This window comes from Atractosteus spatula, chromosome 16, assembly GCF_055471065.1.
Source record: "Atractosteus spatula isolate fAtrSpa1 chromosome 16, fAtrSpa1.hap1, whole genome shotgun sequence".
Lineage (NCBI taxonomy): Eukaryota > Metazoa > Chordata > Actinopteri > Semionotiformes > Lepisosteidae > Atractosteus > Atractosteus spatula.
Window position 1 is genome coordinate 15,222,171 of NC_142721.1, and position 23,823 is coordinate 15,245,993.

At 46.5% G+C, this 23,823-nt stretch overlaps 1 protein-coding gene across 1 annotated transcript in view; it reads right to left on the reverse strand.

Moving 5' to 3' along the window:
- luzp2 (leucine zipper protein 2) overlaps positions 1–23,329 on the reverse strand; it is a 139,204-nt gene extending 115,875 nt beyond the window's left edge. The window contains exon 1 of the mRNA XM_088934826.1: positions 22,915–23,329. Within this exon, the coding sequence (XP_088790952.1) occupies positions 22,915–22,976 (62 nt within the window). The 5' untranslated portion in view covers positions 22,977–23,329. The remainder of the gene's footprint in view (positions 1–22,914) is intronic.
- Positions 23,330–23,823: the final 494 nt, after the last annotated feature.

Sequence of the window (23,823 nt, forward strand, 5' to 3'; positions counted from 1 at the left end):
GAGAAACACCCTGGGATTTTTAATGACCACAGAGAGTCAGGACCTCGGTTTTATGTCTCATCCAAAGGACGGTGCCTTTTCACAGGATAGTGTCCCCGTCACTATACTGGGGCTTTAGGACCCACACAGACTGCAGGGTGAGCGCCCCCTACTGGCCCCACCAACACCTCTCCCAGCAGCAACCTCAGCTTTCCCAGGAGTCTCCCATCCAGATACTGGCCAGGCTCACACCTGCTGAGCTCCAGTGGGGCTGCCAGCGGGGTGCTGCAGGGTGATATGGCTGCTGGCAATGCAGATGTAAATAAACAATGCATCTTTAATTCGCCATAACATAAACCAAACCGAAAGGACTTAAGAGATCTGAAGAACTACTACAATACAATAAGTTATACAATAAGCACAGCAGCATCCACAGAGCCCTTTTTTTTAGCAAAGATCACATCAACGCAGTAGTGCTTCACAGCAGCCAATGATATGCATGAGGCCATTAACCAAATATTCTCGTTCCTACATGCAACGCTGTGATAAACTTCAGTCAAAGGATGTGAGGATCAGTTCAATCCATTGACATATACCTGTTGTTCTGCTTGCGAGGCGTGCTATCAAGCACTGCGTCTGAATGCCAATGTGCTTTATATTTGAATGTTTCAGGGGTAAACAGCATGGTCAGATGTATTAGTGCACAGACCATCTGCTCGTAGTCCAGCTGCCAAGTTGGATAAATTCCATCGCAGAAGGCAGATCCATCAGCTGCAGGAAAGCCAAGTGGCCCATATCATAGCATGACCTGATTTACTCTGCATTAAGGCAGTTGGTTGGTACTCAAGGCTGAAATGTAGGAGTAAATAATTAAGAGCAACATGCCCGAAGTTTAAGAGTGTACAGAGAGCCATGCTGGAACGATTTTCCTCCAAGTCATTTTTGTAAAAAAGTAGTTTTACTGTATATGTGAGACTGGAGGGGTGGGCGCATACAGTCACGTCGCCCTTCTGTGAAGAATTAATAGTGCAAGAACACTACAGAAGGAAAAGCCTGTACAGATATGTTTCTCCGTTAACTTGCTTTAAACAGGACCCGTCTGCAAACCTCTCCTGTCAATTTTCCAATAAACTAGCAAACGAACGAGAAATCCATATTGGTCATTACTGAAAATATGAGTGTAAATTACCTAGAATTAGGGACAACCCTTTTTTTTAAGAAAGTAATGTAAACACGTACTGTAGCTTCACTACAGGACCATGAAAGCTCAAAATATGTTTTTAGAGGGGGGGAAAAAATAGCAAACAACCTGACCAGTGTCGACCTCAGTCACTGAAGTGTGGTTGATGTCATGATGACGCAGCCCGCCTCTGTTCCGTGCGCACTGAGCAGAAAGGCCTCAGAACTGTGTTTCTGACAGGCGGAGAAGCAGCACTGCATTACTCTGAGCTTCTGCTCCGCCAGCTGGTTTGGAACGAGACCAGATTCTGGATGTCAGTCTTAATCAGACCTCTCTAGAGCAGATGTGACTATTGGCGTCTGAATCCATAGCCCTTGGGCCTGATGGAATCCAAATGTTCAGATATAGTGTAGGAGCTCTGCATGTGGCGAAAGTAAGATACCTCAGTCATCACTGTCATTAATAATACTCTTTTTCTAGTTTGGGTACTTCTACAATAACAGTTATTACTGCGGGATTTGTAGTTTCATAGTAGTAAAGAAGCAGATTACTACTGCAATTGTACTTCTGTACTACTGATATTACTACCACCAACATTGCAATGGTTACTACTATAGCAATAGCTTATCTCAAAAAGTCAAAGGTAAAAGGTCTTTCTCAATTTGCAAGTTATCTTTCAAGGGTTACCAGGGCAGGAAAATGATAACTTTATCTGAAGGTTACTGGGAATTTCGATGTTTCAACATCTATAAAGTTATAATTATGTCGCAGTCAGAGTTATCTCAACAGCTGCTACAAAAAAGTGAACGCATTCTAATGGGGTTGGAAAAGATAGCTAACATTTTAGGTTTAACCTGTAAAAGCTTTGTTTAATAAATCCCTAGTACGGGCTTCCCTTTTGGGAAAAACAGAAAACCTTTTCTCCGTACTTGTCAATACAGTGCCAATAAGCCATTTATCACCCGCATGAGAAAAATATCGAATGACGGCCACAATTAAAATTGTTTCAGGAGAAACAATAGGAAATTTTTTCAAGGTGAACAGGTCCATTTACCTTGTCTGTAATCAATACAAGTGGCGTCACTGCCCGTGTCTTTTTGCCTGAAGCAATCGTTTATTAATTAAAAAAAAAAAGAATAATGCATTATTCATTTTTTTTTGTCAACTATCAGAATTCATTTCCCCCTTGCCTGTCGGAGTCGGAAAGGGAGAATCACATGGTGGCTTTGACAGCCACCTAAAAACAACTGCTTTCTTGGCTTCATCTCTGTATTATTTTCAGCCTCTGTGTGGATCTCCTGTTTCTGCCAGGTTTTGCTACCAACAAGCACCACAGCTCCCACTATTTATACCACTAAGGAACGCTGTCACAATACATTTAGCTAAATCTTTAATCCGCCAAGCAGAACTGATGTTGCACACTTCCAAGGGGTGCTCTGTGTTCCCGTGTCAGAGACAAGGATGAATGGCAAACTTGTGCGATTGAATTCCACACAGAGACCGACAGCCTTCAAGTGATTAACTGAACCTGCAGCACGATACACCTCACATCAGCGGCAGCGCCTGCGACAGACCGGCACGCTCCTTAAAAAAGAAAATTCGGCGCTACGCCCATCGTCCATTACAGAATTCTCCCCACCCAACAGAGCTTTAATTGTCCTATTGATCCCGGTGGTTATCAGTATGATAACTGCAGAGCTAATTGGAGAAGCGCTCTGTAATGGACTGGATTTGGAGGAGCTGTAACATGCGTGGGCCCGGACGAATGGACATTTTGGCTCAACACTGAAAGAACACTGGCTTTGCGGAAGGCCAGTCTCAACAGCCTTTTAGAGACTGTTGCATTTCCATGCTTTCAAGCTGCTGTTCGGATCATGTCAAGAGGAAAAAAAAAAAAAAAAAAAGAACGCCCTCATTAGATATGCTTTTTTAACAAAATATATTCATGCACTTAGATCATTGATGCTTTTTATTTCATTGTTACTGAAGAAATCTATGAATATGACAAAAAAAAATCCCGTAATTGTTTTTACAGCATTTCACCAAGGAGAAGGAGAATAACAGCAAGGAGTCTTGAGAATCAGAATCTCTGCCAGTCTTGAAAGCAGCACGATTTTCAGACTGCATCTCATTGTGCATTCAAACAGCCCAGTGTCATGCAGATATACTCTGATTTCTCAGGCTGCCTTTGTCATCATAGCTGAATAGCTGCTCGCTGAATTACCATCAGAAGGTCTGCTTCAGTGCAGCTGGTTGTCTACTACACAGCTAAATTATATTGTTTAACTTTAAAAATAGCCGATCTCCTTGAGCCCAGGCTTGCCGTGTGTTGACAGGTGTGCTTGTCGGACGTGAAATGGAAGCAGTCCCATTTGGACACAGCGTGAAGTCCTGTCCTGCACAAAGCCCCTCTGACAGTCAAGTGTCTTCTGTCTGCCGCTGTTTCCCAGCAGACCGAGCGTGCAGCCCATCCTCATTCGCCCCCTGCCGTCGTTTGGCCCAACGCACATCTCGCACGGCACAGCTGAAGCATCCCTGGGGAAAATTTGCAGGGCTACGCCTTCGGGCAGCCTCTGCGCGACAGAACAGGCCCCGCCATGGGTTAGAGTCTCCTGCAAAAGCTCGCCGTTCACAGCACTGCTGCAGCCATGCGGGCATGTAGATGAGTAATTGCTGTCTTGTGAACTTGAAAGGTGGAGAGTGCTAAAGGCACACTTTTTTATGAAGGCTTGCATTGCTGAATTCTGACAGTATTTGTACACTCTTACCATAAATTTACTTTTTCAGTGGTTCGGAGCTGCATTTCACTGGACGGTAGGTAAAGCCTAATATACCTTAATTCTATGGATTGCATATTAAATATACCTTTAACTACGCATAGTACCATGTCATGAAAAGATGGCATTGTAAAGCAATGGGACACCACAGCAGAAGCAATGTAAAATCATAGTAAAAGTGTGAAAATGCCGCAATAAATCCACCATTATAAACTCGCACATGGCTGTCCTCGGGATAGGGGTTTGCTCAAAGGCTCCTGCCAGATCGCTGTCCGCAGTGCTGAAACTCAGATGTACACAGAGCACAGCAACATGGTGTGATTTTCACTTTCATGCGTACATCTTAAGAGCTGTATGACAGGCTCTCGCCTGAGCGGCCCTGCTTGTGAAAGAAGAGAGAAGATAGCTGCCTCTGGTGCAGTCTCGTGCCACATCAGCAGAGTGAAAAAGGAGGACTCAGAATCTGGTCTGTCTGAGTCTTCAGGTCAAATTTCCAACATGACATGGAAAAGCCGTACTCAAGCTGAGATTGCTGCTCTGGTACTAAAGAAATTCACAGGGGTGCTTGCCAGCATTAAGTCCATTATTAAAATCTCTCTTATAATGCGTCTTTTCTGATGTCCAATGTCTAACGACATTTCGTCCAGTTTCTTTAAAGTTCTCCTGCATTAGAAAAGGAACTACAACAGGGCATTATCCGAAATAAAATAAACGCCAGGTACTTCACTAAATGGAAGTGCATGTAAAAATCGAGGAAGGGAGGAACTGCTTTACACAAAGGGTTGTAGGAGTCTGGCTCGCCACTTATAGTATCTGAAGGCCATGCCTTGGCTTCCTTCAAAATACAGCTGGACAGAATCCTTGGATCAATAAGCTACTAACATCCAAACAGGCCAGATAGACTGAAGAGTCTCCTCCAATTTGTAACTGTATGAATCAGGCTTTCATTTTCAGCATTCCCTGCTACATGAGCCTCCACTAACCACACAATCAACCTGATCCCCAAAGCCAGGTTGGCTAAAGTCAAAGTGAAGCCCTATGCATCCTTAATCAACAACTCCATTGGGCTTGTCTATATTTCCTAAAATCCTTAATGTAACGAGAAATAGCACCCAACACATATACTGCACTGTATAAGAATTGCTAGCTGGAAATAAAATCAGAATGTCAAATAATAAAGCAAGACATCCGTAATCAATATTGAGAAGATGATGTGTTTAATAATAAATAATAATAATAATAATTGCTTACACTTATATAGCACTTTTCTGGACACTCCACTCAGAGCTCTTTACAGGTAATGGGGATCCCCTCCACCCCCACCAGTGCACAGCCCCACCTGGATGATGCGACGGCAGCCATAGTGCGCCAGAACGCTCACCACACATCAGCTATTAATGGGGAGGAGAGCAGAGTAATGAAGCCAATTTTTTAGATGGGGATTATTAGGAGGCCATGATTGATAAAGGCCAGGGGGAAAATTGGCCAGGACCCCTATTCTTTTCGAGAGACGCCCTGGGATTTTTAATGACCAGAGGGAGTCAGGACCTCGGTTTTACGTCTCATCCGAAGGACGGCGCTTATTTACAGTATAGTGTCCCCGTCACTATACTGGGGCATTAGGACCCACCTGGACCGCAGGGTGAGCGCCCCCTGCTGGCCTCACTAACACCTCTTCCAGCAGCAACCTCCCAGGAGGTCTTCCATCCAGGTACTGACCAGGCTCACACCTGCTGAGCTCCAGTGGGGTTGCCAGTTGTGAGTTGCAGGGTGATATGGCTGCCATTTCCTGTAACCCCTGTATCAGACAGGCTTTCGTACAGGCTGCTGGAAGGATGGCTTCTCATTATTCTTTTTTGGCCCCTTGCAGTGTTGAGCACTCATACAACTAGAGCGGAGTCTTCACCTCGGTTAAACTTTTTAGAATGAAGGATGCCGCACAGTGCAGGAAAAAAAAAATAAAATCGATTTACGCAGGCACTAATAATTCCTGAATAAGGCTGATAAAACCTCCCATTTGGAGTCTCTAATAATGCAGCTTATTCCACAACACTGCACACCACTGACTCCTAGGTATATTTCCCCCCATTTTAAATGTTTTCAGTGCAGTTGTTTTGACATAAAGAGTCTTAATTATGCCTAAAAACGTCCCTCTCTCTACTTTCTAATTTGCTCCTCTACTGAAGGGGAAAGAGCTAACCTTGAGACCGAAAGGCGACACATTCATCAGAGGTTCAGACTGCAGATCAGCGGTGTCTCTGCACATCCATTAACTCCAAAGCTCCCCCCCCCCCAAAAAAAGCCATTCAGCAGAAGCCACTGTGACAGATGGACCCCTGTGCTGTATCATGTAATTTTAAACAAAGCACAAACGCTCCTGGGGAGGATGATAAGGATGCTTTTAGGTCTTAAATAGACACAACATGTTTACCCATTATCTGCACGAACTTTATCGGCTCGATCGCCATTTCGTTTTCACTGACGTCCGCCCATCGACGCCAGCCTTGATAGCTGCTCTTTGCTTCCTGCCGCTTTTATCCAACCGCCACATCCCTAATCCTGGAGACAGCCAAGCTATTCCGTCGGCAGCTGCCAGATTATTTTTCTGCCAGACCCTGGTTCTACATCGCGCCCGCGGGACGGAGCGCAAGGAGGAACTGGAACTCGCTCCGTCTCGTTAACCGTGCGGAGGTGAGCCCACAGCTGGGATCTCTTTTCCTCCAGTGCTGGATCAGCCGGTCATCCGGACAGTGTTGAGTAAACCTCACGTGCCTCATGCGTTGATTCTGTCAGGAGAAGGCATGCAAGTCATTTAATTTAGCAATGCATTTTTTTTTTTTTTTTACAATGCTGCGCCGAGCTCGCGCCCCTTGTACAAGGTAATGTCCTTTAAAGACTCCCTTCTTTAAACAGCCCTGGTGAAAGAGGATCACAGTGATGACCTCACCACCACCTCCTCCACACACACACGAAGGAACCAAGAAGATAGGTATTGCTACAGGCAGTCTTAAAAACCCTTTTCCTCACCCTTCATTGGATGCATTTGTTTATGGATGACGAAAAAGATCTAGTTACCCATCTAATGCGATGATAACATGCGTTGCGGGGGGTTCTGAGCTGTGGCTCACGGAAAGAGGAAGGAAAAAGAGAAAGAGCGAGGCTCCCGTTTGATTTTGTGTAGTTAAGAACACCTGGTCTAGGTAAAACGCCTCTAAGTGTAATTCCCCCCCCAAAAAAAAGTCCCACAATACAGGTAAACGCATGTAGATGAAGGGACCGGTGCATAATCGAAGTCTGCTTAAACCAGTGGGAGAGACTTTTATAATCTTCTAACATTTTAGCAAAACCCCGCTAATTTGCATGTTCTATGTGCGACGGAAGTCATATACGCTGTGAAAAAGGTCTGTGCTGCTAAATCGGGAAATGTAGGAAGTGCTTCTGAATCCAGGATCCTCCTTTATAAATCCACAAAAACAAATGACTGTTTCTTTTTTAAGCTCGAAAAGGAGGAAAAAAAAAAAGACCGAAAACAGCATTTCACCAAAGCCCTGTATGTACTCATAATTATCCCTAATCCAGCTCCCTCTGTGGCGGAATGAAGCACTCTATTATTAGCATGCTGTTTTAAAGGAGATTTAGACAGCAAGGGGAGAACACAGAGGCTGGGGTTAGCACACAAACGCTAGGGTCTCTCTGAGGAAGACTATCACAGCCATTACTCAAGAAGGCCCCGTGCACGGGCCCGGCCCACTTCCACCTGTCAGAGAGGGGGATATCAGAGGACAGCACAGGCCAGCGCGCCGGAGAGGACCGGTGATAAATGGCACCCCTCTTCAAAAAGACTTCTTCCCAGGACCAGCTGGTCCCCGCTTCCTAAACTGGGAGTTATTAGGAGAGACACTCAGGTAGGAGAAGAGCGAAAAGAGAGATCTGAAGGCACCCATTGTGGATTCTAAATAAAAGTCAACATCGCAGCCGGAGAGCACGCCACTTCCCAATCCCGAAGGCTTTGGGCCTTTTAGGAAAGATTTGAATTTTCTTCCCAAACACCCATGCACTCCATGCAAATATTGCATTATTTATTTTGAACAGATGCTGGGAGCTAATTAGTGCTTTGGCGGAGTGCTTCTCCTGGGTGCACAAGAAAGAGAAGGTACAGTAACTACAATCATTTACCTATGGGGAGAAGAAAACAAGCAGCTTCACGTTTTGCAGTTGCTAGCAGTTGACAACGCATCTGACAGTAGTGTTTGCGTAAGTGAAAATGAAGAATTATTGAAGGCCGGGGCTGACATTGCACAGTGATCACTGGCGTGTCCCTTTCATGGAAGTTAGCTATGGCAGAACGGAGTGCAGGAAGCAAGAGAGAGAAATCAAGTCAGAAACGTGGCAAAACTAGCTCAGCAGGTAGAAATAAGGCTCAAGGCATCCCGCCACAATGCCAAGCAATGTACTGTAGCTTTATCCCTTCATGAGAGCTACACAGGTACGAGACAGGAAATTATACTGCACATCACTGCTATGGGATGAATCGTTTCTTGTGTGCGTCACCTCATCATTACACCACAGTGGTCTTTGTGCAGCCTTCCTGAAAGGGTGCATTATTCAGAGAAGTCTCAGCCTCTCCGCTGTGATTTGTAGTGCCGAGGTACAAAACAATGCTGATTGCAATTACATGCCAACAAATAAGGTTAGCCAAAACCTTCACAGCAAAATAAGAGAACTGAACAGGGCAGACCCTAAATAAATTATATTTGACCAAAACAGCCTTGCTTTCATTCTGTAATTCTGAGAAGGCAAAGGCAATTACGGGCATCCTGAAAGTCAGATAATCATGTAAAACAACCTTTCATCAGACATGTCTGTAATCTGTGCTTTTACTTAATGATACCTATTGGAGCTCCTCTCAGATGTAGCAGGGATGAAAGTGAAGGATGGCGAGCTGTGCAGGAGAGGAAGCTGTCGGCCATACTCCGAGAGGGCTTCATAATTGCTCGAAACAGCGCTGAAGCCCTCTTCTGCGTGTGACAGCCAACACACAACTCTTGATTTGAAAGTGCAGAAGCAGCAGGGACGTCCATCTTAATGTCACAGAAAACAACAGTAATTAAATTCACCCACTGATGAGAACAATCAATAACACCCCCTCATCTGTGTGCTCTTCTTATCTTCACGTTTTCCTTGTACTATCGTTGTAATTACTGGAATCCCCTTAAAAGGTAATATTCTTGCCGTATTGAGCCCATTCTTCCCCGATCTGTGCACGGATGGTGCATAGCTTAGCCTCTCGATTCGGATTTTCATCTCAAAAGCTTCATGTGGTAGGTGGCTCAGTGAGAGACAATTATAATAATAAAATAATAATAATAATAATAATTGCTTACACTTATATAGGGCTTTTCTGGACACTCCACTCAAAGCGCTTTACAGGTAATGGGGATCCCCTCCCCCACCACCAGTGTGCAGCCCCACCTGGATGATGCGACGGCAGCCATAGTGCGCCAGAACTCACCACACACCAGCTCTCAGTGGGGAGGAGAGCAGAGTGATGAAGCCAGTTCATCATCAGATTTATCACTGTCTCACTCCAAACCAGGAGCTGTCAGTAGTCCAACACCTATAGTATATATCATGCAGACAAACCTGGAAGTTACAGTAAGGAGGCCATGACTGGTAAAGGCCAGGGGGAAATTTGGCCATGACTCCAGGGTTACACCCCTACTCTTTTCGAGAAATGCCCTGGGATTTTTAATGACCACAGAGAGTCAGGACCTCGGTTTTACGTCTCATCCGAAGGACGGCACCTGCTTACAGTGTAGTGTCCCCGTTACTATACTGGGGCATTAGGACCCACACAGACCGCAGGGTGAGCGCCCCCTACTGGCCCCACTAACACCTCTTCCAACAGCAGCCTTAGGTTTCCCAGGAGTCTCCCATCCAGGTACTGACCAGGATCACACCTGCTGAGCTTCAGTGGGGCTGCCAGCTGGGAGCTGCAGGGTGATATGGATGCTGGTAGCGGCAGGTTTGGCACAGACTGGCAGGGCTGAGGGAAGCAAAGTTTGGGCCGTCAGGCTGAAGAACTCGGGAACCCCCTCCGCATCCCACCGTGATGAGGAACAGCGAGCCAATGAGCAGGGGGCGAGGAGGAGGAGGAGGAGGGAAAAGTGAGCACGATATCTGCACATACAGCAGTAGGGCAAACTTCAAAGTTTGTCTCGTCTAAAGAAATTTTGTTGCAAACTCCAAATTGGAGGCTGTGAGAAACGTCGTTGTTGAGTTATGTGTGCAAATTAACTTTACTCTTGATACACCCCAGTGACAGACTGGTTAATAAAGTGCTACTGAAAGCTTGGATTAGCTCTCTCTCTCAGCACTCTGCTATTTCATTGCCTTCTACTGCAGAAACCGGCGAGTGCTGTCAAATAATTGCACATTAAAAGCAAGACACCCAGCGTGCTCTACACCCACCTCTCCTCAAAGCAAAGAGAGGGGACCCCTGTGAAATCAGACTGTAAATCAGGCCGATGAAGGCAATGACGTGCAACATCCGCAGAGAAATGGAATTTCCTTCCGACAGCCAGGTGCTACGGATTTATGAAATTGCAAATCAGCACGCAAATAAAAAAAACCAAGAGCGAGGACAGCCTTCCAGCTGTCTTTCAGAAAGCCTCTCGATCAGGTGTGTAAATCCGAGAGTGACAGCGCTTACAAGCGGCCAGGGAGAACTCCAAGACTGGGCTTTTTTACCTTGCTGACAGCGGGAACACGATTACCTTCAAGCGATTCTCCTCACTAACGACGGGCCTGGTTTATTGACATCAGATTGGCACTCGCTCTAGGGGAGACTCCTGGAGATCAACCTTCCCGTTTCTGGATATCCGTGCACAGCCATTGCTTGTGAATGCAAGCTAAAGCTTGTACATGGCGCTTATATCTTCTGCAAAACACTGCAATTTAATTGTAATAGTACAGCTCTGTCATGCAAGACTGTGGTTCTACCCTTCACATGTACTGTATATTCTTTATTTTGCATCGTTTGTCCAAAGGGGAGCATGCTGTTAGATAAGGTCTTTAGACAGGCTGTCGGATTGCACCATTAGCAACTGGGTACAGTAGAAATCCTGGAGGCCATTCAAACGATCTTTTTTTTTTGTCTGCTTCCTAATTGCCAATTATAGTATCTTCAAATTGCATTTGATCTTTAAAAGACGTACAAAACCTACCATAAAAAGAGCACCGCCTAAAGCAGTCGACCAGGGCATCAATACAATGCAGGCAGCTCCGTGTGTAAATCGCCATTCCAGACAAAGCGAGTGCCGAGAAACTCTCATCTTCAGCCATGGCACTGGATACTCACAAACCCCAACCCTTCCAGAGCAAAACATTTCTATTGGAAACACTCCTAAACCTTTTTTTTTTTTGTCTTGTGTAAAACAAAGTTCCCATCTGTGGCCATCCAACTACTTCCAAAACGAATTTAATCAAATCTTACAGCGGGTTGTAAAAACTTTCACAGAACACTTTTAAAAAAAAAACAGGTTCTCCCCCATGTGCTAGATAAGTTTGCAGGGAGTATTATTCTGATATTAAAAACTGCTACGCAGGAAAGGGGAGAATGCCAGGATGTTAAATTATTTTGAGCTGGAGCAAAGCCACACTTCAGCCCATCTTGCCAATACCTGACGAGGTGTTTCCAAGAGGGAGTCATGATTAACAGATTCATTAAGATGTGCCCGTCTGTGCCCGACAGTACCTGCGCTGCTTCACAAGGCTTTACCCAAATCCTGTTTTTAAACAAATGCACATTGCACTTTACATTGGCTCAGGATATACATTATAGAGTGGGGAAAAAAAGAGAGAGGGAGGAAGGAAAAAAAAAGGAAAGGAGGACCATCTGTTACTTTATTCGAAGCATCTGCTCTCTCCCGGTGACTACTACAATGATAATGGAAAGGGAAGCTGTGGCACGCAAGAGTTTCCTTCCTGTGGAACTGCACCCAGGCCTCCTGGTCAGCGAGCCCGCGTCCACCCCGTCTGGGGGCGCCGCCGCTAACCGAGCCACGGGACTCCGAGCCCGCTGCTCGTGCAACCTGTCAGAGGAGAGAGCCGGCTTGCGTCCAGAATGCCAATGCAGGAAAAGGCACAACTCGGAGGAAAGCGTGTCATCACGGGCTGCAATCGCAGGCGGTGTATTTTAATTACTGCTCCGCAGAAGAATAGAGAGGAGTAAAAATACTTGCATGCCAATATTCCCTCTGACTTTGGATTGTGACACAGTAGATGCTTTGTCGGCACACCTGGATCCCCGCGGGATCAGATGAACACCTGGATTGCTGGAGCACCAGTGTCTCGGCAGGTTTTCTTTCCAACTCTTCACAGGCCAGATCATTTTTGCTTAACTGGACTAGTTTTACAGCTTCTCTGTTACTCCTGCTTTAAAGAGCATACCTGCAGACACGCTGGCCGGCCCTGCAGGAGCAGGGAGTGGACAGCCCGCAGACACGCTGGCCGGCCCTGCAGGAGCAGGAGTGGACAGCCCGCAGACACGCTGGCCGGCCCTGCAGGAGCAGGAGTGGACAGCCCGCAGACACGCTGGCCGGCCCTGCAGGAGCAGGAGTGGACAGCCCGCAGACACGCTGGCCGGCCCTGCAGGAGCAGGAGTGGACAGCCCGCAGACACGCTGGCCGGCCCTGCAGGAGCAGGAGTGGACAGCCCGCAGACACGCTGGCCGGCCCTGCAGGAGCAGGGAGTGGACAGCCTGCAGACACGCTGGCCGGCCCTGCAGGAGCAGGAGTGGACAGCCCGCAGACACGCTGGCCGGCCCTGCAGGAGCAGGAGTGGACAGCCCGCAGACACGCTGGCCGGCCCTGCAGGAGCAGGAGTGGACAGCCCTGGCTTGTGCCGTTACGCTGGCTTGTTAACTACGGGCAATTAATCACCCGAGGGCGTGTGCCAGGGAAGACTTTAGCAAATAAATAATTGTGACAGTTTCATGTCATACAAAGGAATTAGACACAATGAGAAGTTAATGTACCTTCACTCCACTACTGTTTTCAATGGTTAGAGAAACTTTGCTATTAACAGAGCTTGGTGTGAGTGACAGGAAAAGCCTGTCATTTGGCATTATGAAATAACACAAATCAATTCACATTAGACTCTTCAAAAATCATGCTCATAAGAACTCCAGGTAAGAAAAGCATGACAGCCAACATAAGGGGCCCTTACCTTCCCCACCCAGGGTTTCAGGAGCTCAGACAAGCCCAGGCAGAGTCACGGTGCGATCTGAATTAGTTTGCAGATGTAACTCGTTTTGTGCCAATCCTGTCCACTGTCTACCCATCTTGAGCACGAGAGACGTGGACTGCACATGCTGTACCAGGAAGTTAGAGACGTGCCATCTCTATGCAAGCAGATGCAAGTGGGCGAGAGTAAGGCATGACCTCCTCCTGAACCTTTTTACAAAGCTCCATTAATTGACATTGTTCCTTGACATTAACACCACATGTTCCCGACTACATAGCTGTCAAGCTAAAGGGCCAGTTTCTACAGATCTCTCGGGATTAACTGATAGGATGACGATTCACTAGAGGATTATTACAGAATTCCATTTCTGCATTAACAAAGAAAACCTGATTGAAAGTAAAACAGAAAATGTCTAAGACCTTTGTACAGCATTGTATATTAATAATAATAATCCTCATACTTAATTAGTGCTTTACGGGTAATGGGGAGTCCCCTCCATCACCACCTGGATGATGCCTTTCCTCTATGATCACCTTGCACACAGATGCAATGTCTTGATTGGCAGAACAGGAGGTCTGTGCCGCAGGATTTTCTTGCAGTTTTCCTGCACCCCGATTCGCACAACCTCCCCCCCCCCCAACTTCGCTCTCTTCTGCCCCTTCAGCCCCTCCATTCCCTCGAGGTTTGCGTCCCAGACAGCAAGAGGTTCAGCTGTGCTTCACTTCCTGTTGGGAATATCGGAATGTTCCAGCTTGGATCCCATCGCTCGCCTTCAACCTGGGGGTCATCCACGGAGAACTGGAGACCAACGCAACAGGAATAAGACAAAGCCCCGATCCTTTCTGCTTAGGCAAGTATGCCAATGCCTAGCCTCATTCACAAAGAGCTTCTTGTCCTGGGAATGCGATGAATGTGGGAGTGTTTTGGGACAGAACTGTGCTTTCATGATGCACGTTGCACGCCGCATTTCAAGATGGAAAACCACAACCTAGACCTAAAGGCATGTTACATTTTGTACACATATTTAATGTCTTCACAGGATGATATGTCAGCAAAATGGACTTTTGCAGGCCTTTTTCAGTTCCTCACTCCATAGATCTTTGTACTGTCAGCACTTATTAAGCAGCAGCGGTCTTAAACATCAATTTGTCTTTTCCCGTTTCAGGTTTCTTTCAGAGACACAATGTTGTTCAAATATGCATGAATGTGTTCCTGGTCTTCCGCTGGGTTCATGCAATACGTAAAACCGTTTCCCTCCCTAGGGAAGCATGCTGTATCCTCGCAATAAAATCTTGATTTCACACTCAGCAGGTGCATGCAGACAGCTATTATTATTATTATTATTATAACTCCCATTCCATTAATTAGGAAGGCATCCCTATATTCCATAGCAGACAGACAGATGGAAACAATAACCCAGTTTGAAGCACATTAAGACATTACTATGCATGCAGGTCAGGTAGATAGCACATTTTCTCCTGCGGTTCCTGCACACTGGTGTAAGAAAGTAGTGCTATTTTTGCACCAAAATGAATTGCATTAGCCAGGCGACTGATTAATGTTTTTCTAGACCAAATGGTTCATCGCAGTGACATGCTGTAAATGTGGCAGGAGTAAACAAGAGTTTGTGCCGCTCGGATAATTAAGCAAGGAGGGATTTTCACTGCTACAGAGCAGCAACCTCAGCATTAATCACAAAAAGAAACTTAGTTCCTTAGGACAATGCCAAAGTCCTCCCCAACCTCTGGTTCAAAAGGTTTACCCTGGTCAGCTCCTCATGTTGTATTATGGGATGTCCAGCCCAGGTCCTGATCTGCCCCAGTCCAGCAGGATTTACAGGTCACCATTACAACATCGGTTCAATTGACCAGTCCAAAATTGTTCCAATTAAATAATGGAGAGAGAAGTTTGGAACACAAATATGAAGACCTTCCAAGATCGGAGTAGCCCACATGATTTGCTTAGCTCAAGAGACACAACATTCCAGCTGCGGAGCCTCCTTCAGGTGTGAGGGAGAGAGGGGAGTCAGCAGCTGATCGAAGAGACGGAATGCCGGTTTAGTGAGAGAAGGAGCAGGAGAAGGAATGGCGGAGAGGTGTAGAAAAAGATTTAGCGGAAGGCATAGTGGGCCGCAGCAGAAACGGGTTGAAGAAGTTCAAGTAGCTCACACCTGAAGAAGGCTCCACAGCTGAAACATTGCGTTTCCTTTCTTTTCTTTCCAGCATGGAATCAACCCGTTACCTGTTCCTTTGCAGCCTACGCGTGCTGACGCTGATACAGTACATATACTAGTTTGGTGGAGTAATTAAAGCATAATGTTCTGTGTACACACAATACAGAGGCCACACTGTCCATGTGGGAATAGTAGGCAGTGCACGTTACATTCTTAAAGCCAGACAGACACATAAAACACAAAACCCCTCGAGATCGGCTTGGCTCGTCTCGCCATCATCAATTTCTGCCAGGATTAGGCTACTATGCACTATGAGGCGAACTTAGATTAACCCCGACATGGCCTGATAGGACTTGACAGTCCTGCCAGTAAAAAGCCTATGAACTCTGAAGCTGGGCTGCAGAAAGGAGGAAGGGAAGATTTGCAGCAAGCAATCTCATTAGACGTCAGAGGCAAGGAGGACGCTGGCCAGAGTCCATCTCCCAGCTAGCCAGGTGTGAACAGTGCCCTACAATATACAGTACAGCATGACCATGGCCAAACCTGACCATGATCATATTGATCTCTCCAGCTGCATCCTCACAGGGCGGTTTCTGAACTCCTATAGCAGAAATGTATCCGGAACCAAAATGATCCTGAAAACACGATTACACCTTCCACCTTTTCTCAATGACAGACTCCTCTCCTTCGAATTCTCTCTCTCCATTTGCAGGTTTTGCCTTCCCACCTCTCTCCCCTGCTCCTCCTGTTAACTACCTTGTCTGTTGTTCTCCTCTGCTTTATCACCTGCTGACTCCCCTCTCTCCCTCACGCCTGAAGAAGGCTCCACAGTTGCGGCTCTTTTCTTTACCTTCCAGCATGCAATAAACCTTTAGCTGTTCCTCATGACCACTTCCTGCCTTTTGTAGAAACAGAACACATGACGCATAAAGAGTTAAAAAGGCAGGAACGTGCTTGAGGTGGTGGAGACGCAGGCCTGAACAGAAATTCTGTAGCGTGATGGAAAAGGCTGGGAAACACTGCCTCCGTAGGGCAGCACTGTGAAAAAACTGCCCCTCCTTAAATACCCCTTCCTAAAGTTCAAGTTTATCTGTCATTCCAGCCATTTACAAGTATACAGTGGAACAAAATATTGTTCCTCCTGGTCCACGGTGCAAATACAGACAGGATACACATAGTGCAAAGTGCAGATAATGCAAATTACTAAGGCAAATACATAATACAATCTACACAACACACTGGGGGGTTTAAAACCCTGTTTCTGGAATTGGGGTGGGCGCAAGTAGATTCCAGGGTGTTGAGGAGCCCGCGTACTGTGGCAACGCACACTAATCACAAAACTGAGTTTAGCTTAGGCGAGAAATTATTCGTCTCAGAAAAAAACAAAATCAAAGATTATAGACAATAAGAACCCCCCAGGTCCCCCATCCTACAGCTGGGAGGACTGGAGAGGCTGGGGTAGAGACCCTCACTCGAGGCACAGCAGAAGCAGGGACTCGAACCCACACCCCGACAGTTCTATTTGAATGCTGTGGGCTATTTCCTTTTAAGAAGCAGAAAATGAGAAATATGCCTTTACGTTATGGCCCGTACTCATCTGGGGAGTAGCAGGCACAACAGTGGGAGCAGCTGAGTGACAGGACCACTCACAGCAGTGGAAGGGACTGCAGCATTACTGGTGCTGCAGATCGGACATTCACATCATTCGAAGTTACAGTAGTTCAAGCAGGGAGCTGCGTCAGCGTGCGCAGGCTGCAAAGGAACGAGTACAGGTCTATTCCCTGCTGAAAAGAGAAGAAAAGACATGACATTTCAGCTGTGGAGCCTTCCTCTTCACACCCAAAGAAGGCTCCACAGCCGAAATGTTGTGTTTCTTTTCACATCATTGGCTTGTTTTGGGCATCAACCATTTGTCTGCGGAGGTTTGGGCTAAAGCCTATTTTTTTTTTTAAGCGTTTAAACCTTGCACACCAACACAAAAGGCCTGTTTCCTTCTCCCCCATCTGCAGCCCGTGGTCTTGTAAACAGCAATCCAGCCTCCTCGACAACCAGCAGCACTACCGCTGAGAAAGGTGTCGTTTCTCAAGCTCCCTGCCGAGCAGGGAGAGGAGGGCTTGTTTCGTTGTGTGACAGCCCGGGAGGCCCCTTGTGCTGTACAAGAATTAACAGGAGACCGAAAAAAAAAAACTTTGACCTGCCTGAATATATCAGGTACAATCCTTCTGTAGGAATAATGAGTGGCTGGGGGGGGAATGCATAAGCATACAGTGTACAAAGTAACAAGACTAGCTGATAAGATAAACACCTTGCTGATATCTTTACAGGAGTCATGACTGCTTCTCATGTCTTAGCGAGAGCCCTGTGTCACTCATAAAGCCTGAGAAGTACTGCACGCCCGTCTCTGATGAACTCGGAGCCAAAGCCGGGAAATTGATATCTCGGCTCCGTGTATTCGAACGTCAGCCTAAGCAGGAACTGATCGCGGCAGATGGTCTCGCAAATGCAGGAGTTATTCGCGATATCAACCAAAAACGCGAGTCGCACTCGTGTCATTCAGAAGAGTCAGCGACGCGCAGAGCCGGCTTAAGCACGCAGAGAGATAAAAATAAAACTGCGTTAAGCCAACTGGAATCTCGTCAGGAAGTGTGCGGCTGCCCGATAGCGGGATCTGTTTTTTTTTTTTATTCAGGCCAGCACGAAACCCTGGTAATAGCACATGCTTGGTAACCCGGGATGTCGCCGTTGTGAGGTCATGTGAAGAGTAGAGAAACTTCAGATGTCAGAATAGCCCACAGCTCCCTGCTGTAGTCGTGTACACATGCCACTTGAAAACTTCAACCTGTTCCGTTTTAGTGTGTGTGTGGACCTCACCGATCGGATTTTTGATAAGGGCGCCCTCTTCTGGTGCACTCTGATCTCCAAAGCAGTGATGCATAGGGACGAATGATCATGGTGGAGAGTGCCTTTCTTCTCTCAGCCTTTCTCTTGGGAATTTAATAAACAAAAAAGAAAACGGGTCCTAAAATTACCAAGCACATATCCCACCCTCATCCCGGACCGTGGTGTTTGTTTGACTTTTCAAATTCCATTGTCTTTCGTCTACACTTTAACATTTAGGTTCTCCACGTTTAGAGGCCAGTGTGGGCCACGAGGGACTAATTAGAAACCATTACACATTATGGATTTAAAAAAAACAACGGGCTAGCACACTTGCTACGGTTATTATAAAGAAGTTTAGTATTCTCTGCAAGCATCATGACAAAAATCTCTCACCTCTGGCTGCTCTTTGCACGCTCATGAATTTGGTGTTTGCTTTGTCGGAGCTGTCGGTTCTTAAAAACGTTCATCAACTACTTCTTAGTTCTGCTACAGCCACGGCTCTCCTGTGCAACAGGCTTTAATTGACAGGCTCTTGACTTCCGCCGCCGTCACGTGTTCATGGGTGTAGCCAGAGCACAGACGCCCGCGATACATTTCCACGTGTTTCTGACCCACGGAAACAATCAGCGGAATATAAAGCGTACATTTTTAAAAAAAAAAACGGCCGGACCACACAGGCTTACACTTCTTGGACAGAAGTATTACTGTACGTGTGATTTGGGAATAACGAAGATGAACATCTGTTTTTACACGAAAACACTCTTTAGTTCGGCTGCCGCAGTAGTTCTCCAGTACTATATCTCACAAGAAAAATAATCCCTCGTTGTTATTATATAGCGCTTTTCATCGTAAGGGTTCCAACTCTACCCCCCCCCCCGCAGTGAAGTACCCCCATCTGGGGAGCAAATGACAGCCATTCCGCACCAGTGGCACCCCCAGAAAACCATGTGATCGTTAACGACCAGGCAGTCACTGAGATTGTGCACAGAGTCCCCCCACACACAAAAGAGCAGCAGGCGTGAGAGAGCTAGTGGGGGGTGCAGTGCAGGAAACTGCTAGCAATCAGACCAGCAGGGTGGGATACAATGCCTCCCGTCTCGTGTAGCCTTGCTGGGGTTCCAATGTCCTCGCACTGTCTCCTGCTCGAGAAAGGCCCCAGGTGTTCTTGTCTTCAGGTGCCGGCCAACGGCGTCCAGCAGAGAGATGGCCAGGAAACACAGATTCAAGAGTGACTGGCTTTGTGGGCTCGTCAAACAACTCTGCTTTGAAACGCTGCTTTCTCAGAAATCAAGGATGCCCGTGGCACTACAGAATTATTGCGGTTACAACATCCGCTGATGCCAAAACTGTGTAAGAGCACAGATAAGACTATTCACGTCCTGGGGTGTTTAATTTGTACGTTTTTGTTTTTTTAAACTGCAAATTTTTCTATCCGTCCTTTTCTTCTAATCACATTGTCAGAGAGGGCCAGGGCGAATCAGAGCCTGACTTGCAAGCACAGGTGTGACCGTGCCCTGGACCGGACACCAGTCTATCACAGGGGCACACACACAACAACAAAACAGGCAGACACAGTGAAGACATGCAGACTCCACACACACAAGGCACCCGGGCGGGAATCCTACCCAGGACCAGAGAGACACGACTATCCGGCCCCGCCAGCCTGCTGCCATCACAGTTTCCACGCACAAGGTCATTTCCAACCAGGCGCTCAATGAATCTCATTTCCCTGGGTACCTCCAGCTTCGATCAACCGACATTTATTTATTATTTAAACTCCTATCACTCCCATTAAGACAGTGCATGCCAGAAAGAAGACATCAGTACTAATATGAACACAGTGCCATAATGCATATTGATCTATGTTTATTGTTCTACCAATATTGTCCGGGAGGCATTCTGGCAAAGCTGCCCTGCAAGCTGTCAAACTTCCAGCCTGTGCTTCGACACTGTATAGCGGACTTCCTGCACGAAAATGCTTGATGGCAGCCCCCTCAACCCCTCCCCACCCCCCCACCCGACGCCTCGAAGGATTCTGTAATCGACATAGCAGATGTGTTCAGTTTGAGCGTTGTGAAGGGTCACACAGAGAAAAGCGAAGCAGCAGAGACTTCAGCGGTTCCCTCAGGGCTGGGAGACAGTCATATGTCACACCTTTGAGGACAGCCTGCTCTCGGGCCCCGAGACCAACAAAACTAGCCCCCTTCTCCTCTTTACCAACATTTTTCATTTTTGAGATTGAACGACTATCGGTGTTATACCGATATTTACCACCGCTGTCCTACCCATTGAAACCAGGGAGTGGGAGCGGGACTTTTTCCCGTTTGTTTATTTCATCCTGAGATGTTTTCCAGGGACACACGGCTCGTTTTGATTTCTGTTAGTGACCACTTCCATCCCAAAACTGATCTCTTTCCCCCCCCAAAAAAAAACTTCGCAACAGTGTTTGCTGGCGAGGAGGACAGCTACTGTACAGCAGGGATGTGTCTTGAACCGTTTCGCCCATGCCTGCTCGTCTAGGCCATGGGAGAGACTGCGGGCTCCCTGCCACTGTACAACAGCTCTGATGCTGCTCACACTGTCTCGAGACGCCTCATTCTCAGACCTCCGCTAACGTTTTCAGGCAGACTGAGCCACACAGACACGACCATATACCCAAATATTGGATTGTCTCCTAATGGGCCACATTACCGTTTGTAGACAGGAAGGCGTATGCAATATACAAATCAATACAGGCTATCAGTCTTAAAGGAAGAATGATTTTCCAATCAATCAGGTCATTTAAGTAACATATTTCACAATCTGGGACATCAGTAGGTATCTGATCATGAAAAATGCACTATGAATCTTGTGTTTCAGTTATTAGTCATGTGTTATTGAGATATTGCAGTGTTATTGCAGACATCTAGTGCAAAATGGTACCAGGAAATCATGTTTGTGATTGTTAAGAGGTGAATTTGGTACTTTGGTTAATATTTTAATAGTTTCTGTCTTCTGGCAGGAAGTGTTGTCATTGTACTGTATTATTGCCAGCTACCCTAAAATAAATACTAAGCCAGTCCAGAGCAGGCAGTAGTAGAACTATGGTCAACACTGTCCACATTTGCTCATGCAGCTCATAAAGGCTTACTCCTAAATATATTTAAGAGGTTTTTGCTACTTTGCAGCTGTTTGTCCAATCTGCTTTGCTTCCGCATAAAGATTGAAAAAATGCAAAATTTGCAGAAGCGCAACGTTGTCTTGGCCACGTCCTTGAAATCCTCCACGACCACAGAACTCAGCTCAGACTGATTTGATTGGATTGAGATTCAGGTTGTCTGCATTTCACACACAATCAGATACCAAGCCATCATCTCTCTGTTTATCATTCTGGGGTTATGATGAAGGCTGTGCGATTTGCCTCTGGACACAAAGACAATTTCACCAGAATTAACTGTGCTGTGTTAGTTCCACTGGCCCAGACGAAGCACAGAACAGTCCTGCTCCTTGGCTTTCCTTATGTTTTATTCCAAAAGTTATAATGACATTAGATCAGTTGTTTTTTTCCCTCCCCTCAGAAAAGGGTTATGAAATTCTAATGCAAAGATTCCTTAATTATATTCCTAGACAGAGGAGAAATGGGAAGAGCTTCTCGCACAGTGTAGGAACTTCTTCAGATAACCCTGCTGCATCTCAATCATTCAAACAGCCACAGAGTCCTTTCCTTCTTTGGACAGAAGTCCCAACACACACAGCTTTGTGTTTTATGTGGTGGGTGAAATACAGCACAGATGCCTGAAGAATATAAAGAACTAATCTCGCACTGGTAGGAGCTTTCAGGAAGGGAAAGGAAATTGATCCCGTTGCAGAAACCTACCTGTATCTGAGTCAGGTCCTGATAAAAATCCGCGTTTTGCATAATCGTATAACATCGGGCTTTTGATCACGGTAAGATCTGCGTTTTCAGCCAACCGCAACAAGCACAGCACGCAGAATAACCAGCATCACCGAAGACAGCAGCAACCGTATCGATATAAGCCAGATAACGATGCCTGGCACGACTCTACACTTCCAGGAATTTCATTGTGCTCTCTAGCAGCAGACAACACGGTCCCGGAGCAGTCGGCGGCTTCTGCTCACGGGGGTAAAGAATCGCGTTTTACCGATGAATCGCCTTTGCCTCTCTGTCTCGCTGGGTACGCAGTCCAGCAAAGCGTCACCCCTTGATAACCATCCCAGCATAGCAAACAGGCACAAGAGCAGCAGCAACAAAAAACAACAACAACAACAACAACAGGGGAAAAAAAAACTCCCTTAAGTAATGTTGCACTTCATAGAGGGGTCTGGACCGGCTCGCTTAGCTTTCACTGGGTTCGCGTCAAGGGACTCTGCGATCGCCCATACGTTTAAAAACTCGCTTGCAGACTGATGAGGAGGGGGGTAGACGCGTTCCCAAATTGACAGAAAATAAAAGTTCAGGATTAAGAGCAAAGCCTCTTTTCAAAGCGAGCCAGAAAGAGGAGCCGATAACCTGTCTTTGTATCAGATCAAGTGCGGGGCTGTATCTTCCTACAGTAGATGGACGCAAGTCTAGGCAAACAAAAGTCTTTGTAACATTTAACACGGCTGAGGTGACATCCCCCAGTACCACTCGGAGGAGCGAGAGGATAAATAAATGTTGTTGTTTTTTTTGGACTCACCTAGTATTGAGGCTCAGAGCTGGAAATAGTAGCAGCAGGCAAACCGCACAGATGAATTTCATAGCTTTGTTCTCTCTCTCTCTCCTTCGCCTGCTACCCCTCTCGCTCGCTCTCCTGCTCGGCTCTCTCACTCCGCCGGCGCCGGCACACACGAGCACACACGGCGCCTTCTTCCGCGGGAGAGGCGGTTGTCCTCGTTTTTAAATAAATTCCATCTGGGGAAGACGGACAGACCGACGGAGCGGGGGGGGAAATAAAAGCTCAGAGAGTGATTTGAGATTGAGCAATGATGTCACTGCCCGTGTAGCCAGTGCTGAGAGCCGCCTTCCCCAAATCTTTGCGATTGTTGCAGGCAGCGTACCCCTTTATATGGCAAGGGAGTTGTTATTACGACCAGTTTAAGTGGCAGAAAGGGAAGTGTGTTATGTGGATAGAGGTATATTAATGGAAACGCAGAGCTCAATGAAATACCCCAAATGAACACCATGTTCATTCCATTAAGATTTTATTTGGTACAAGAACGAGGACCTTAATTTTATACGAACAGCAGACAGTTCCAGTTAATTCAATCGCGTTTGAACACGTTTCCAGTTTCAATAGACATGCAGTAGACGTCTATATTTGATATTCAGAGATGACAATACAGTGGAGGGGAATGTGCGATGTATAGTTTATTTAATGGCGGTATGAATGTCACAGGGGAGCGAGATACTGTAAGACACCGTCACGATTTGTGTCAAATTCACAAGAAAAGATGTCCAAACTTGCAAATTTCCCCCTTGCAAATTGCGTGGAGCTGTTAGGGCTGCCACGCGAGGCTGCAGATAATTAAGGCATGATAAATGACTTGCATTACCAGTTTAATGGAGTTTGGGTCTATTGTCCAGGAATGCACCGGCTCTCGTTTTC